At 36.3% G+C, this 17,645-nt stretch overlaps 1 protein-coding gene across 1 annotated transcript in view; it reads right to left on the bottom strand.

Moving 5' to 3' along the window:
• The window catches only part of AQR (aquarius intron-binding spliceosomal factor), a 123,279-nt gene that overhangs the window by 16,359 nt on the left and 89,275 nt on the right, over positions 1 to 17,645 (bottom strand). Inside the window, exons 26-31 of the mRNA XM_011932722.1 lie at positions 15,504 to 15,639; positions 13,522 to 13,731; positions 11,411 to 11,548; positions 4,381 to 4,452; positions 3,132 to 3,319; positions 2,274 to 2,445 (exon numbers count right to left, since the gene is read on the bottom strand). Of these exons, the coding sequence (XP_011788112.1) occupies positions 2,274 to 2,445; positions 3,132 to 3,319; positions 4,381 to 4,452; positions 11,411 to 11,548; positions 13,522 to 13,731; positions 15,504 to 15,639 (916 nt within the window). The remainder of the gene's footprint in view (positions 1 to 2,273; positions 2,446 to 3,131; positions 3,320 to 4,380; positions 4,453 to 11,410; positions 11,549 to 13,521; positions 13,732 to 15,503; positions 15,640 to 17,645) is intronic.

The raw sequence follows: 17,645 nt of genomic DNA, 5'->3' as shown, positions 1-17,645 counted from the left end.
GCCACTGCACTCTAGCTTGGGCGACAGAGCGAGACTCCGTCTCAAAAAAAAAAAAAAAAAAAAAAAGGAAGCCAATACAATACCCAGTTTAACAGCATATACACCTAGCAGTATTATAGTTGACTCAATTTTTACACAATGTTTTTCCTTCTTCCTCATGTTTCTTAATGTTTTTTGTATGCTTTGTTTCTGTTCTCTGCATGATGGTTGGGATGAGGATGTGACCTCAAATTGGTCAGTCCGGTTTACTGTTAAATTATAGACTAGTAAGGAGCTTAAAACTAAGGCTTATTCAACCTAAAGGTGAGGAATCGCACACAAAGCTGTTTGATCCAGTTTAGTAGAGACTAAATCCAAAGTACTACATGAAAGAAGAAAGTAAAATAAGAATATAAACACAATATTAAAAAAAAAAAAGGAAGCTGGATTTCATGCAAAGGAAACAGAGAGATTACTGTAAGACTTCTAGAAATATCATTTATATTCTGGTTCTTTGTGACACACAGCTTGAGTTACAAGCATTTAAGTTTTCTTGTTCTTTAACATTTCCCAATTTGGTACTTTGCCCAAAGGTTAGACATGAAACATTAACAATAAAACAACATGAACTGTATTGTGACCAAACATTTTAGAACTCGCTCCAAATGAGTCAAGTCCCCTTCCAATTGGTGACTTTTATTCATTTATCCACCTAGTCTTTCCCTCTCAGACACTAATTCTTCGAATGTTATCACTTAAATGCATAATATTCTTATTTTGGGGGATAGTGTTTTCAGCTCTTCAGAAATATATTTAATAGTGGCAAATCATCATCTGAAAATATATTTATTTCTTGAATCGCTAAAAACTCATCTAGAGTTAGGCTTAATGAATAAGAAAAACAGGTAACCAATCTGCATAAAAATGCTTCAATCCATAGTACAGTATGACTCAAGCAATGAAACTGATTCAAAGGAGAAATTCCAAAAACTATTAATGTAATGAAAACATCAGTTGATTACTGACAGAATACTTAATTAATTTCTAAGGTGGCTATTAGGAAACATCACTGACTTGAATTAGGTTCTAATATTTTTAAAGTTATCATTGAAAGGTCACACCTGTTCTCAGGCAGTAAGTACACAAATAGAGTAACTTGACTTAATATAACCAAATATTTGGAGGGAAAATAAGATCTGCATGAGTTACATCTACGCATACATATTTAAGCTGATGATCTATGATGCTTTTTCATGAATAACTCAAGATCTCTAATTTATATATAACAACCTATATTGGATATTTTGCTGTAAAGAGATAGAGAAAAAAGAAAAATTTAAAATAACCCCAAATGCTATCAACCAAAGACTATATTTTGATGTATATGCTGCCAGGTCATTTTGTATAGATTATCTGCACATATTTCTATATGTATACATTGCAGCTCCTTTTTAAAATGAGATGACTATAGATACCTTTGCCATTTTTTCCCACTTAATATAGCATAAACATTCTTCCTGTTAGTAAACACAATGTTATCATTCTTAGTGGCTATCTAGTATTTCTTTTATATGGAATGTAATAATGCAATTAATCCCTACTGACAGGTATTCAGGTTGTTTCTCATTTCCAATATAATTTGCAGTGATGAGCATTAAGCATACAAGTCTTTGCAAACTTGCCCAATTATTTTTGAGGATAAATTCCTAGAAGTGAGAACATTGATTTTAATATATGTTAACAATCTGTCCACCAAATTATTTTCCTACTAGCACTGTATGAGAATAGTTTCCCCAAACCTACCCCAACCCTGAGCATTGTTAAAGAGGTGAAAATGTGATTCACTGATTTATACTTGCTATAAAATATGAACTGCATACTCATATTTTCTATTAGTCTTGATTTTTTTAAGTAATTTGAGTTCTATAAATATATTCAGAATTCAACTTATTGTTCGTTAAATATTGAAATAAATTTTAAATATTGAAAATAAATTTTTTCTCCAATGAGTATTTTTCTTTATGATTTCTGCTTTTGTAACAAGCTTAGGAAGACCTTCCTCACTGTAACACTATATATTCATCAATATTTTCTTCTAGTAGTTTCTAGTTTGTTTATAGTTTTCTTAGTGCATGTATTTTTAGTCAATCTGAAATTGATTTTTCATATGTTGTGTGTAAGGTGGGGTTCCAACTTTCCTTTTCTCAATGGCCAAATGGTTAAGTATCACTGAATTAGGCATATGTCAGCCAGCAAATGCAAAATAAACTTAAAAGCTTCCTATTTTTTCTTACCTGATAGAAGTAAGGATTAGGTTCAGATTCTCCCACTCCTTGAAAATCTTCAACATTAATGAGCTGGAAGTCATACAGTAAGCCAGCATTTGCTGTACTAAACTCTGGCAAAAGCTGCACATGGGGTAAGTTTCCTAGATTCTTGTATCGCCAGTTGTAGAGGTTGCACAAGCTTTCCAAAGACAAATCCCCCCACAAATAGAAAATATTAGCAGTGTAAAATCCCTTTTAATATACATAAGGAGGTTTCTCTGTTTCTGTGCTTCTTTCAAATTTTCACGTGAGCCATTTTTGCTCATCTTTTAAACAATAATGCTCTTTCAACCTTAGCTTCCCTACTTCATGTAACCAAGGGTCAGAAGACTGAAGGTACTACAAAAATGAGAGTTCTATCACACTCTCTGAGATCAATGCTATCTTTATCCCTTAAATTAAAAAGTCAAGGCAGACTAAAAATTGAGGACATCTGGAGGTTAACTATGAGATGGGGCCTGCATCCTTTATGAAGTAAGAATTGGTGTGTTCTCCTCTTGTTCACTTTTTTTTTTTTAAGATTTCAAAATTATATTAACTGTATATCTTTTGGGGCATGAAGAAAGGAGAAGGGACAATGAAAAGAAGCCCTTAGATTATACGTTACTTTAAATTAATCTTAATGAATGAAATGAAGGAAATAAATTATTTGGTCCATTCATATCTCTTGCAGTAGTCGACAAAAGTGCTTTTGGATTTACAGGCAGCCAAGTTCCTGGATAGCCAGGAATGCTAACAGTCTACACAAAAGCTATTCACAAATACTTGGATCATGGAACAAATGTCCTTAAATGGGAATGATTTTTTTTTTCCTGTCTCCTTTACCTTGCTCTGGCTCTCCCTTGAGCATCAAGGTCCACAGTTGGAACTCCAACGCGAACAAAGCGAGTGAAGAGAGACTGCTCCATGTTTGAGTACTTTTGAAAGGCCATGTTCTTAATAACTGGAGGTAACTGGTGATGATCGCCAATCATAATCCATCGTTTTAGTCGGCTAAATCCATCCTGAGGATTCTAGAAATGAAAAGTAAGGAAATGGCAAAATACTCTATTATCCTCTAGTCTCCAATTTATTACCCAAGGGAATCACTATTCATCAAACGACTTCCTTATCTTACAAAATTACCAATCTTTACCAGCTCCACAAGGAGGAGTCTGGCAAATTTATAGAACAATTTGTGAACTAATTATGGACATTATTGCCTTGGGTGACAGTGGGTGAGGGAGAATGGAGGTATTTAGAAGGCAAGCATGGAATTACCCTGCTTGAATAGGCAGGGTAATCCAAAGAAGTCTGGAAGGATTAGGTCAGCATTAGGTAACGAGTACACAGAAGGAAACAGAAGCCCAAGAAGAGAAATGGAAAGATGTGAAATAAATATGTTTCACAATTAGCTGAGGACCAATTCTGAACCCACCAAAGCAGTAAAAACTACTTTCTTTAATTATCTACACTACTACTTCAATTTCCTACTCTATGTGTCTCCTAGTTCCCTGAAACATATCCTGATAGAATACATTCCAACTTCCAAGTGGCTTCACTTATAAAACAACTTTTGGAACTCAATTTATCTGCATATTAGAGTGATCTCTATTCTTAAGTTGGGAATTCCACATTTTGTTTTTAATGCTTCAATAGTAAAGAATATTGTACAGTAAAAAACATTCTTAAATAGCACAATTTAGCTCAAAAACTTAGGCATAAAGAAAAAAATGCATTCAGTGAATATGAAAAAATAATTCTACAATTATAACAAAAGAAACGAAGAAACAGCTCATCTTCCCACTAAACTGCACAACAATGTAATTTCCTTGATTAAAATTACTAAATCTTTTCAAAATTACAGAAATAAACTATGAATTTTTAAATAGTACTTATGAAAGCAAAACAACTACTAAATAGAGTGAATAGATTCAAGAAAGTTTATAGGCTTAAAATAGAATACCAAACATAATGAAGTTAAGGAAAATACAGAACTATGGCAATCAGCACACTCAAACTGTACAGCTTTCTGATGCTGTCCTCAGCATTCTTAGAACTCTATTTTCTTTGCCTCAGATCTTATATTTCTTACCTGTAGAAGAAGAGGGATAAAAGTTTCTATCTCCAGAATCTGAGCAGCCTCTTCCATCAAAATGTTGTCGTACTGAGAAAGAGGAAAGCTTGTCATAAAGACAGCTTAAAAGCCAAACAACTACCATAACAAACAGAATCATCCAAAAACCCCCAAATAATTTCAGATAAAAACAACAACATACAAATTATTCAGACAGATAAAAATAACAACATACACATTATTCAAACAGAAACTTCATGGTCTTATTTATCACTATGCCTCTGCATTTCCAATTCAAGTATTTGACTTCAAGAAAGCCCCCTAAATACACAAGTTTACAATGAAGAGATCTTGTATATCATTTCTTGAATTGCAATGTCAATTTGGTTCTTTTCAATTAAGTTATTTATTTTACATCAGAAAGAATCAATTTATAATTATATATGAGGTCATTCCCTTTGGTACTCTTACTCTAGGGAGTATTTTGGGATAATTTTTTTCCTATATGAATCCTACCCATCACAACAATCCACTTCAGTCCCACCCTTGGGCATTTAATCCATCACCACAGCATGTCAATTTTACCTTCGAAACTCTTGAGTCTATTCATTTTTCTTTATTTCTACCAGCACTACCACTCTAAAAATCCTAACTACCACTATGACTACGGATAGCAAACTCCTTACTAGTTCCTCCTCTTCCTGTCTTGACTCCTCCAAGACACTTACGCAACTCCTTATTTCAAATCCTTCACACTACTGTTTTAGGGGAAAAAATGTCTTAACATTGCCAGCAAGGATGTATTTACCAAGAACTGATATTCAATCTAGTCCCTGACTTCCTTTTGTACTTTATCTTTCTCCTTACTCACTAAGCTTCAACCACAACGGCCTATTTCGGTTTGTCTGAAATGGCAAAACCTTTCCTGCCTCAGGCCCTTTGCACATGCTATTCTCTTCACTTTTAGTCTAGTTGGTTCTTTCTCATCCTTAAAATATCAGCTTAAAAGCCACTTTATCTAGGCCTTCTCTGACCTCCCAATCTAAAACTGATCTCAAAGTACCAAAGTAATGTTCTTTTGTCTTTCAAATCTTCACATTCGTAATTCTATCTGTATATTTACTTGTTTAATGTCTGTAGCTTTTCCCTAGCCCTGTTCCCAGTAATGTTAGGTATTACACATCTGTAAAAGAATGAAAAATCAAGTCTTTCTCAAACATGAGAAAATTTCATTCTTTCTTTGACAATTACTACTCTTCTATCTGTCCAATTCTCATTTAGATCTATTCTCAACATGTTTCACCTTTCCTCTTCACTTCTAATTCTGATCGCTACTTAGTAAGACATCTTCTTGTTTTAGTACAATACCTTCTTCTTGAATCTAAGTATACATTAGAGTTCTGTTGCTTTGTTTTTAAAGATTGCTCCCATTATTTTATTTTCCAGAGAGGTGGGAGATGGGGAGAGTACATTTACTTTGAATGTTTAATTCTCCTGTTTTAAAGTTATGGTTCAATTCTGGACTGTTATTGAAACTACTTGAAGGTGTAAGCATGTGGATGGTCTCTTCTCTAGCTCTATAATAATGCCAGATTTCCCTCTTAAAATGATTAGGTCATTTTTGTGGGAGCTGAACAGAAGGAGGAATTCAAACATCCACATTTTCTAAGAAGTCCCTGTATAGATTCTCAGGATGACAGGTATAATATGCAAAACAGAGTGGGGGCAACTCAAAAGGAGATAGCTTAAAAAGACTGCTTTCTGAAAATCAGTTCTGAAAATATAATGCAATTTTACTTATAAAAAATATTTATAGATTTTGCTTTTTTTTTTTTTTTTTTGAGACGGAGTCTCGCTCTGTCGCCCAGGCTGGAGTGCAGTGGCTGGATCTCAGCTCACTGCAAGCTCCGCCTCCCGGGTTTACGCCATTCTCCTGCCTCAGCCTCCCCAGTAGCTGGGACTACAGGCGCCCGCCACCTCGCCCGGCTAGTTTTTGTATTTTTTAGTAGAGACGGGGTTTCACCGTGTTAGCCAGGATGGTAGATTTTGCTTTTTAAAAGGGAGATTTTAATTCCAAAGCAAAATTATCACCACTTTAGTTACCTGTTTCATGTATTTATTAGTCAGATCATTCATTCAACTCTTACTAATCTCCACTAACATATTACATGTTGGGTTGGCACCTGATGCTCCAGGCCAGGGACCAGGCTAGGAGCTGGTCTTTGTGACCTTTCAAAGGATTCCTAAATTCTACAGCCACCGTTACCACAGTTCTATGGTTCTTTAGTGGATTATAGCTGCTAGGATAGGGTCAGGGTGGTGTAAGAGTAAGGGCACAATAGACTTTAAATTCTTAGAAAACCACCTTTTAATACTAGGTCTGTAACTGATTACCTGTGACTCTAAGGTAATATCTCTCTTGAGTCACCCTTTCTCAACCATAAAATGGAGATATCTTGGTTGGGTGTGGTGGCTCAGAGCTGTAATCCCAGAACTCTGGGAGGCCAAGGCAGGTGGATCCCTTGAGCTCAGAAGTTTGAGACCAGCCTGGCCAACATCGTGAAACCCCGTCTCTACTGAAAATACAGTAAGTTGGTTGAGCGTGGTGGCACGTGCCTGTAATCCCAGCTACTTGGGAGGCTGAGGCACTAGAAGTGCTTGAACACAAGAGGCAGAGGTTGCAGTGAGCCGAGATCACGCCACTGCACTCCAGCCTGGGCAAAAGAATGAGACTCTGTCTCAAAAAAAAAAAAAAGGAGAGAGCTCATATAAACATCTAGTTGTGAAGAAGAGAAATAAATCATTGTAAGCATAGAACTTCGTGCACTGTAAACACAGAACTTGGGACATAGTTTACGCTCAACAAATGATGCTTACTATCATTGTTTGTTTTTGTTATCATTCTGATAAATTTCCTTCTACAATTTCTAGAATTCAAAATGGGTTTAAGATGATCAACATCGAATCAACAATGCCTGAAAACAGACAAGCAAATTAGAACTAATATTTAACTTCGTGTTTGTAAAAAATTGGGGCTGGGCATGGTGGCTCATGCCTGTAATCCCAGCATTTTGGGAGGCCGAGGCAGGTGGATCACTTGAGGTCAGGAGTTCGAAATCAGCCTGGCCAACATGGTGAAACCCTGTCTCTACTAAAAATACAAAAATTGGCTGGGCCTGGTGGCGGGCGCCTGTAATCCCAGCTACTTGGGAGGCTGAGGCAGAAGAATCACTTGAATTCGGGAGGTGGAGCTTGCAGTGAGCCGAGATTGCTCCACTGCACTATAGCCTGGGCAACAGAGCAAGGCTCCCTCTCAAAAAAAAAAAAAGGCTTCAACAAAATACAAATTGAAACAAGTGACAGACTTCTGTTAAAAGGTGATGAACTGAACACATAATGATTACCACTATCTCTGGAAACCCCCAAAACAACACTTGACATCATATAGTGAAATTGTATCCTAAGAGTTAAAAAAACCAGCAACTAAGAGAAATTCCTGAGTTTACGGGATAAGAAAAGAAACACCTTGCTGCAAAGCTGAAACTTCCTTTGCTTCTAAGATAATAAAACTGGCTGAAACTGGCTGGAACCAATATAGCCAACTAGAGTTAGCACAGAATGAGCTTGCTTACATCTCAACCCAAATTGCTACCATGTTTCATATTAACTCCTCCAGAACCTACACAGGCAATCCAAGAGGTAGCATGAAGAGAGAACTGTGCATGCTTGAAGACTTTCCAGACCCCCTTCCTTCCACCAATCACTTATTAATCCCAGAATCCACCCTATATACCTTTTCTAATAAGATTACTGCCTTAAAGTCAGCATGGGGACATAGATTTGAGCTTGACTATGTTCTTCTCATGAGTCAACTTGCAATAAGAAGCTTTTTTTCCCCTCAAAAACCTGGTGTTAGAGTATTGGCTTCTAGTGCACCGATCAGCAAGCCCCTTTTGCTTGGTAACAATAGGAATGGTTTAAAGAGGCAATTAGACTTCCCCACTTCAAGGAACCAAATGAATGTCCCTCCTCCCTCACCTCCAATAGATGACAGATTTAGTGTCTGGAGAGGATCTTGGAACTTGGAGAAAGCAGGCAGAGTTAAGAGGGTGGGATCAGATATAAGCGCCACACAGAAAGTTGGAATTACGTCAAAAGTCTGTGTACATAACAGAATGTGGAGAAGTCTGGCTCTCTTTCTCCATCCATCTCCCACAACCCAGGGATCCAGGAAAGTAAGAGTCCTTCTCCCTTTGTATCCCTAAGACATACCACTGAAATTTCAGAACTCTAGGGACAAAGAAAAGATTGTAGGGCTTCCTGACAGAACAAAAATGTGAAACAAAATACATTTAAAATCATGGCTTTGGGCTTCTGAACAGCTACACTGGAAGACAGAGAAAATGGAACAGCCGGGCGTGGTGGCTCAAGCCTGTAATCCCAGCACTTTGGGAGGCCGAGACAGGCGGATCACGAGGTCAGGAGATGGAGACCATCCTGGCTAACACGGTGAAACCCCGTCTCTACTAAAAAAAAAAAAAAAACTAGCCGGGCGTGGTGGAGGGCGCCTGTAGTCCCAGCTACTCGGGAGGCTGAGGCAGGAGAATGGCGTAAACGCGGAAGGCGGAGCTTGCAGTGAGCTGAGATCCGGCCCCTGCACTCCAGCCTGGGCGATAAAGCGAGATTCTGTCTCAAAAAAAAAAAAAAAGAAAATGGAACAATTCTTCAAAATTCTGAAGGAAAAGTATTTCCAATCTAGAAATCTATACCTAGCCATAATATTTAAATGTGAGAGTAGATTTAAAACAGTTTTTGGACATGGAAAGTCTTAAAAATATGGCCTCCTATGTATCCTTTCACAGGAGAGATACTGGAGGATGTATTCTACTAAAAGACAGAAGAGAAAGACACAGAATGCCCAAAACAGAATCTGACATATGAGAAAGGCAAAGGCTTAGAATGGATGCCATGTGAACTGAAATAGGTCAGGAGTATCTAGGAGAGAGATCTCCAAAAACATGTATGTCATGTGTCTAAATGTACTAAGAAAATATTTAAAAACTAAACACAGTTTTGGGTTGAATTGGTGGTAAAAACAGAAAACTAAACAAACAAAAAAGACAAAAATCATTAATTCCAGAAAGAAAAAAAAAAAGTGCATGAAAGGAAAACTAATCATGGTATATTCCCCTGCTTGGATGTGAAAGTGTTCATGTGTTAATAATGATGTAAACACCCAAAAGTGAGCAAATCAAAGTTATGACATAACTATATTGGAAGCATTAAGGAAGGAAAGGTACATGCACACGTGCATGAATGTGTATCTATTTGTCCTTTGGGTCAGCACAGAATCAAAAGACAATGCCTAAAATGGAAATTTACCATTCTTGACTGATATAGATGAAAAGGATAAAATACAGAGTTGAAGGAATGGATAAATGGGATGGATAAGCGGAGTGGGGGACTGCCTTTTTTTGTTAAGTAGACCTACAAGGTTTTTAAAACTCTTAAGTGTGATAAAAAAAAAAAAACTTTGAAATCAAAAATATAGAAAACCTATTAGCACTCATGCTAACTATCCTTTGACATGTAGCATGATTTAAATGTAGAAAATGACTACTGAAAATGTGATAAGTAGTACTTTTTTAGAACACATGCAAAAGCTCCATGAAAGCAAAAAAATGTTAATTACGGTTGCATTATTTTCCCTTGTTATTAAGCTATGATTTATTATCAAAGTATATTTATATATCAGCTCCAAGAACAAAATATTTAGGTTAAAAATTCTCACTAATAATTTGCAAAAGGCTAAGTTCACATCACTAGGGTATGTTCACACTACCTTTTAATAAATTGAGTGTATTTGTCCCACCTTGCAGCTGAGGAACCTTGCATCCAAGATAACAATTTCATCACCTTGAATTTATTTATCTTTCAGTGAGCTCACAACATTTTAAAATTGTCAGTTACTTTAATCAGCAAATGAACTACTAATTTTTAATTCAAGCCCGTATACAGACCTCTGTTTTAAACAACAGATAAAGCAGTTGCAGGAAAGTTAAATGACTGTATTAAAATCTAAGTTCTGATCAGTATCACTAGCAAAGTCAAAAAATCTGCAAATTCAAATTTACTGCTCAATCATTACATTCCACTTCAAATGAGTCACAGATTAACGGGCTATCATGTCCTCCTCCTGTTTTTAATTAATATCTTATTTTGCAGTCTAAATAAGAGTATTCCATATCCTCATATGAAAGGCTTTTCATTTGCTAAGTACACAAATAACTGGAATGGCTGTATGTTTAATATGTGAATAATCTAAGCACACAGATGTTTAGTAGATGAAAACCACTTTGGTTTTTGTTTGTTTGTTTTTGTTTTGAGATGGATTCTCACTCTGTTATCCAGGCTGGAGTGCAGGGGCGTAATCTCGGCTCACTGCAACCTCTGCCTCCTGGGTTCAAGCGATTCTCTTGCCTCAGCCTCCCGAGGATTACAGGCACATACCACCATGCTTGGCTAAATTTTTGTATTTTTAATAGAGACAGGGTTTCACCATTCTGGCCAGGCTGGTCTCAAACTCCTGACCTCAAGTGATATGCCTACCTTGGCCTCCCAAAGTGCTGGGATTACAGGCGTGAGCCACCACACCTGCCTGAAAACCATTTTGAAATGTTCTTTTTATAGCTTTTATTTCTGTTTGGAGATATTTTTATTATTACTATTTTTGTAATTAGGTGAATTTCAGGTTTTTTCATAAGCTTTATTTGGAGATTTTTAAATAAGTGATACTCAGTAAAAATAAAACCTTAACAAGTATGAGAATTTGGTCAGACAACTATATCGTTATAATGTTACCTAATGGACAAATTACTAATAACTAGATTTAGAAAAATTAGATTCAGAGTTCACTAATCATGCAAACATGGGATATTATCATCCACTTGTAAAAGAAACATTTTAAGGTAATTATAAATACGAACTTCAATAAGAAGTGAGCCAATCTCTGATAATCTTTAAAAAAAAAAAAAACATAAGTCTTTACCTTGAAACCTAACTTGACCAAGTCATGTCGTTTTAAGGCAGCATGAGTACAGGTCATAGCAATAATTTTGGCTTCTTTCACTAAAAGGTATTTAGATCTGTCCAGTCCACTTCGAAGCAATTCAGAGGCTCTGAATTCCTATGGAAATGAGGAGCAATGAAAGATAATTTTAGGAAAATGGAGTTTTGCACATAACTATACAATCCAATCAGACTTAATTCCTGAGAAATTAACATACAGATACTATAAACTAAGCCTAATGAATTATAATTCTGTTCATTATGATTTGGGTACTAACTGAGTTCAAATAGTAGCTGAAATAAAAGTTACAATTCAAACGTTTTTGTATGTAAGGTAAAATATGTACAACATAAACAAGAATACTGAATAAAATTCAATGATCCTTGTACCTGTATCACTCAACGTCCCTCCAGGAAAACAGAAATGATTTCAAGTACTCATATCAAAGGAAATTAGCAAGAAACTGGTTATATAAGTGATAGAGGAACTATAAAGGTAATGTAACTTAGAAATTACAGACAGCAGCAGTCACCATCATCCCTAGACTGGAAAGAATAAAGGTAGGAAGTGGTATTACCAGAGCCCAGGGACTGTAGTCACACAAAAAAGCTGGAACCCCAAGTTTTTCCAGGAGAAACTGGAGTCATAAAAGAGGTGGAACCCAAGGTAGAGGGAACTGATGAAGAAATACCTTGGCACTCTCTCATTGGCTATACTAAGCAAGAAGTCAGCTGACATAGGAAGCTGGGAAATTAAACCTGCAAGGGTAAGGCAGAACATCAACCATGGCAGAGGATCCCCAACAGAGCAGAAAAGGGTATGGACAATAGATGGATATGAGGGGCAAACAAGTCAAACCAGAGTACCCAATGTCAGGTTTCATAAAATCTGAGCCTTACCAATACTTCTTTCAAACGTTTTTTTAACATTTCTGTTTTGTTTTTTAAATAATTAAAATATTACAAATATGGGTGAGGTACCCTGTAGAACCTTCTGCCTACTCCCGCCCAAGGCAGCTATTATTATGAATTGAGTATGTTTTTATCCTTTCACTTTGTGTTTATCTAACCATAAACATAATACATTTATTATTCTGTACTTACCATCCATCCATCTAACCATATACATTTCAATATTTACTGAACGTATACTACGTGCCTGATATAGTTCTAGGAAGTGGGTATATAATCACATCTAAAAGACACAAAGACAAGAAACAATGTCCCTGATTTTTCTACCTTTCTACCTGAAAATTTAATGCTAAATTTTCTTACTGAGGAATCTGAGCCTGAATGTGATCCCTTTACAGGACTGCTGTAGTTTTTCAATGATGTTTGCTATCTATTTTTGCAATGATGATTCCGCAGTGATGTGGCAAAAACTAGGAGACATATCCAGGGGGTGCTGGGTTCCAGACATATTCTCTGTTCCCATTGTGTAGCTATGACTCATTTCACTTTCATAATCAGAATCAATCATCCTGGTTACTACAGCAACCCCACTATTTTACTGATCAAGAGGCATACAGGACTTAGAATGGCCACATGGCAGTCTCAAATTCCAATTCAAAGAAGCATTATTGAATTTCTTGATGGAAGCATTCCTTTCTCAAAAATACTAAGACCTTTACATCAGGAAAGCCAGAATGAAGATCCAATTTATATCTTACTTAAAATTAACAATCTAATTTCTAAGATTTGAATATTTCAGGCCGGGTGTGGCGGCTCACACCTGTAATCCCAGCACTTTGGGAGGCAGAGGCAAGCAGATAACTTGAGGTCAGGAGTTCAAGACCAGCCTGGCCAACAAACTCTGTCTCTACTAAAAACACAAAAATTAGCTGGGCAAGGTGGTGTGCACCTGTAATCCCAGATGCTCGGGAGGCTGAGGCAGAAGAATCACCTGAACCTGGGAGGTGGAGGTTGCAGTGAGTCAAGCTCATGCCACTGCACTCCAGCCTGGGCAACAGGGCAAGACTCCGTCTCAAAAAACAAAAAACAAAACGTTTTGAATATTTCACATTTACTTAAAAAAAAAAAAAAAAAAGTAAATTAAAAACCATTATAGTTAAAGAACTTGAGAATCCTTACCTCAAGCTGAGTAAAGATTTTCTTAATATGCCTGAAACATCCTTCAGCAATTTCCATGTCTTCTTCGTAAGATCTTCCTTTAAAAATGGGTTGAGGAGCATTTGCAAAGTATTCATGGAAAGGGAAGAAAGTGGAGACTTCTGTAACATCTGGCAACGTACTACCTTTATTTTTCACTTTGCTGATATACTCTTCCCAACGAGACATTACCTGTAGAAAAAGGGACTTGAGGTTAACTGCCACCTAATTACGATGTTTTAAAGCATAAAATAAATAAACCTTGTAAAAACAAGATCTGCTATGTGAAAAAGAAAAAAAAGAAATTCAATCTTTGATCCAATGTAAGTATTCTTCATTCCTGTAACGACAGATTGCTCTTCTGTTATAAAAGTAACCTTGTCTTTGGAGAAAAAAAGGCTCTTTAATAACAAATTTCTACAAACTGGAAAGAGCCTCAACATCATCTTAATGGAACTCTAACTCAGACAGTTCAGAATCTCCATGTAACTCAAGATAGTTTATTACTAATGCTTAAAAGACATGTAAAGGAAAGAAAGCTCTCTGGACAAAGAAATTTCACATTTTTTTCATCTCTGTTTCTCTCCATATATGGTAAGTTCAGTTTTAGCAGCTTTTTAATCAATTTGGCACTTGACAACCCTTCTCCCAGATTTTTAGAAGATTTATAAAGAACGTGTGGTTAAGCTGAGTGTATATTTGAAAGCTTATGACTTTTGTGATTATAGTTCAATTACTTTGTATAATGTTAGCTATGCCTCTAACAGCCATTTACTATTTAACCTCAATTTCTGTAACTCTCCCAGGTTCTTCTGTTATAATCTCAGTATTTCACAAAAGTGTAGTCCTTAGGCAAAATATCTGAGGAGCTAAATAAAAATGTGGATTCCTGGATTCCACCTCTATTGAATGAGAGAGCTATAGGAACAAGGGCTAGGGAATTTAACTTTCCCGATATGATTCTTAAATGTTGAAAATTGCCTATTTACACTGTGAAGCCTCAAGTTCATTTTTCCTAAATTTATTACATAAATCTTCATAATTTATAGGTTATTTTCCCCAATTTTAAACATTGTTTTCACTGAAAGCCAAGTAATTTTCTGTGTCAAAAAAGTATTTAAGCATGATCTTTACTCCTTTATGCAAATCCTAAACAGTCTTGAATCTAATGAAGACTATATTATGTATTTTCCCTGCTTCACAAGAAACCATGAAAGTTATTCATTTTGAATGGACTTAACTGCTTTGTGATATCCACTTACAATAAGCTTACAATATTATAATTTATATCTAAAATATATAATTGGCATTAGAACAAAGAGAAAAAATAGTTATACAAAAATCTTAATTATCCAATTATGTCCTAGTCCATTTAAAATTATTACTAATCCAACTAACTATTAAAGTTTAGTTTTATTCACTTTATTTGGCTATTTGTCATTGGTTTGCATACTTCCAAAATTAATCCTAACAAAAGTAAAAATACACCTTTCTATTGAAGTCAGAAGCCTTTAACTTCAAGACCCACTGTGCAATTAGTTGTAATACATAATTTATTTCTGGAAATTTGAAAGAATAAGTTTTCCTTCATTAGCTGATTAATGTATACAATAAAAGTTAAGTATACTTTGTTGCCACTGGGTAGCTAGAATATTTATTTAGTTGTATTTCTACAGTAAAAACAGAAAAAAGAGTAACCAGAACTTTGTCAACAGAAAGAAAAAAATGTAAAAACTAGCAACACTGGTCTTTCACAGAATGAGTCATCAAGCAAAGTTATTTAGCAAAGAAAATTGAAGATAATACAAAATACTTAACATTCATAAATATAGCTTTTGCAATACCATATATTCTAATTTACTCAAAAAAATAAGCTTTCATGAAGGATCACAAGAACTCATTCCAGCTTCCAATTGGGGTTCATATTATGATGAAGTATGATTTAAAAAACCTTATTATCTTACCTGGTATAAGAAGAAATAGCCTGCAGTTTCACAGGTATATGAGGCATCTCCTGGAACCCCTAGACTCTTTTGCAATCGTTTGACTTCTTCTAAAAGTTCTATTCTTCGAGCCAGAACATAATTAACTCTTCCATACCTAGACATTTCAATTAGGCAAAATGGCAAAACTGTAATAAAGAGACTTTGAAGGAAACAAGCAGCAAAATTCAAGAAAATCATAATAGCAAAAAAGGGGAGAAAAAACTGGAAGATATGGCTTCTATTTAACTACTGATGGTAGTTCTTGGGTTACTTTACTCTAAAAGCTACTTAGAGTAGGCCGGGCACGGTGGCTTATGCCTGTAATCCCAGTACTTTGGGAGGCCGAGGCAGGCGGATCATGAGGTCAGGAGATCGAGACCATTGTGGCTAACATGGTGAAACCCTGTCTCTACTAAAAATACAAAAAAATTAGCTGGGTGTGGTGGCACACACCTGTAGTACCAGCTACTTGGGAGGCTGAGACAGAAGAATGGCATGATCCAGGAAGGTAGAGCTTGCAGTGAGCCGAGATTGTGCCACTGCACTCCATCCTGGGCGACAGAGCAAGACGCTGTCTCAAAAAAAAAAAACTTAGAGTATACTCTATGGTCCAGCATTGATCTGCAAGGGTGATTCTGGTCTAGGAGGGGGGAAAACCAACTACATCACTAAATACACCATTTAGTTCAGATCTCAATCTTTCTTCTCACAATAAGACACTTTCACAAAGAAGAAAGCAGGACAGTGCATTCTGGTGCTAGTTTACTTCATCACAGACCAATAACATATAAGTTCACAAACTGGCTGCTTCAAACAGCACTGTTTTATACTATATAACAGTAGATTAGATCTAAAGGCTTTGAAAAGTAATTTTAAATGTATTTGATTATCTCTGTCATCTACATATCCCAATACATAGCTTGGCGCCCAAACCTAGCAGGTTCATAATGTTTGCTGAATGAGTAAGAAAACTGAAGTTTGGAGAGTACGTCATCCAAAAACACAGTTAGGGAAGAAAGTAGTGGAACCAGAATTAGATCCCAAATTCTATGCACATTCTTTTCACAACAACACAACAACAAAGGGTCTCCTATAACCCTTTAATGCTTAAAATAAGACTAAACTAATTTAATCAGTCACTATTGTTCCCATGTTTAAAGACTCAACAAAAGAAGTCATGTTCTTAGCTGTATGTAGTTCAGAGATTCACATTTGAGGTAGCAAGGGATGATTAAGAATAAAAAAAGAGTTCTAAAACATGATCTATGTTTTAAAGAATTTTTCAACTTGGAAGGATATAAACATTATGGCGGATAACTTTTTTCTGCTTGCTTATGTGTAGTTTAAACTTTTATCTACAATGAACACTTTGTAAATGACAAAAAAATCAGGAATGCTTATAGACTCTGTTAATAAAATGCCAAAATTCTTGTGAAGTAATGTTAAACTTAAAAAGCAATAGACAGGCCGGGCACGGTGGCTCACGCCTGTAATCCCAGCACTTTGGGAGGCCGAGGCAGGCAGATCACTTGAGGTCAGGAGTTCAAGACTACCCTGGCCAAGATGGCAAAACCCCGTCTCTACTAAAAATACAAAAACTAGCCGGGTGTGGTGGTGGGCACCTGTAATCCCAGCTACTTGGGAGGCTGGGGCACAAGAATCCCTTGAACCCAGGAGGCAGAGGTTACAGTGAACTGAGATCACACCACTACACTCCAGCCTGGGTGACAGAGTGGGACTCTGTCTCAAAAAAAATAAAATAAATACATAAAAGCAATATATAGTACAATTAAACTCTATGTACTGTCTGCTCAATTAGTATATTATTACACTTAAAAGATAAAGACTTAATTATTTTCAAAAAGCAACATAAGGTTGGGCACAGTGGCACACGCCTATCATCCTAGCACTCTGGGAGGCCAAGACGGATGTATTGCCTGAGCTCAGGAGTTCGAGACCAGCCTGGGCAACATGGTGAAAATTCCTCTCTACCAAAATACAAAAAAAATCAGCCAGGCGTGGTGGCGGGTACCTGTAATCCCAGCTACTCAGGAGGCTAAGGCAGAAGAACTGCTTGAACCCAGGAAGCAGAGGTTGCAGTGAGCTGAGACGATGCCACTG

Source organism: Colobus angolensis, unplaced genomic scaffold (assembly GCF_000951035.1).
Source record: "Colobus angolensis palliatus isolate OR3802 unplaced genomic scaffold, Cang.pa_1.0 Scaffold97, whole genome shotgun sequence".
NCBI lineage: Eukaryota > Metazoa > Chordata > Mammalia > Primates > Cercopithecidae > Colobus > Colobus angolensis.
This window is presented reverse-complemented; position numbering and strand designations above follow the sequence as displayed.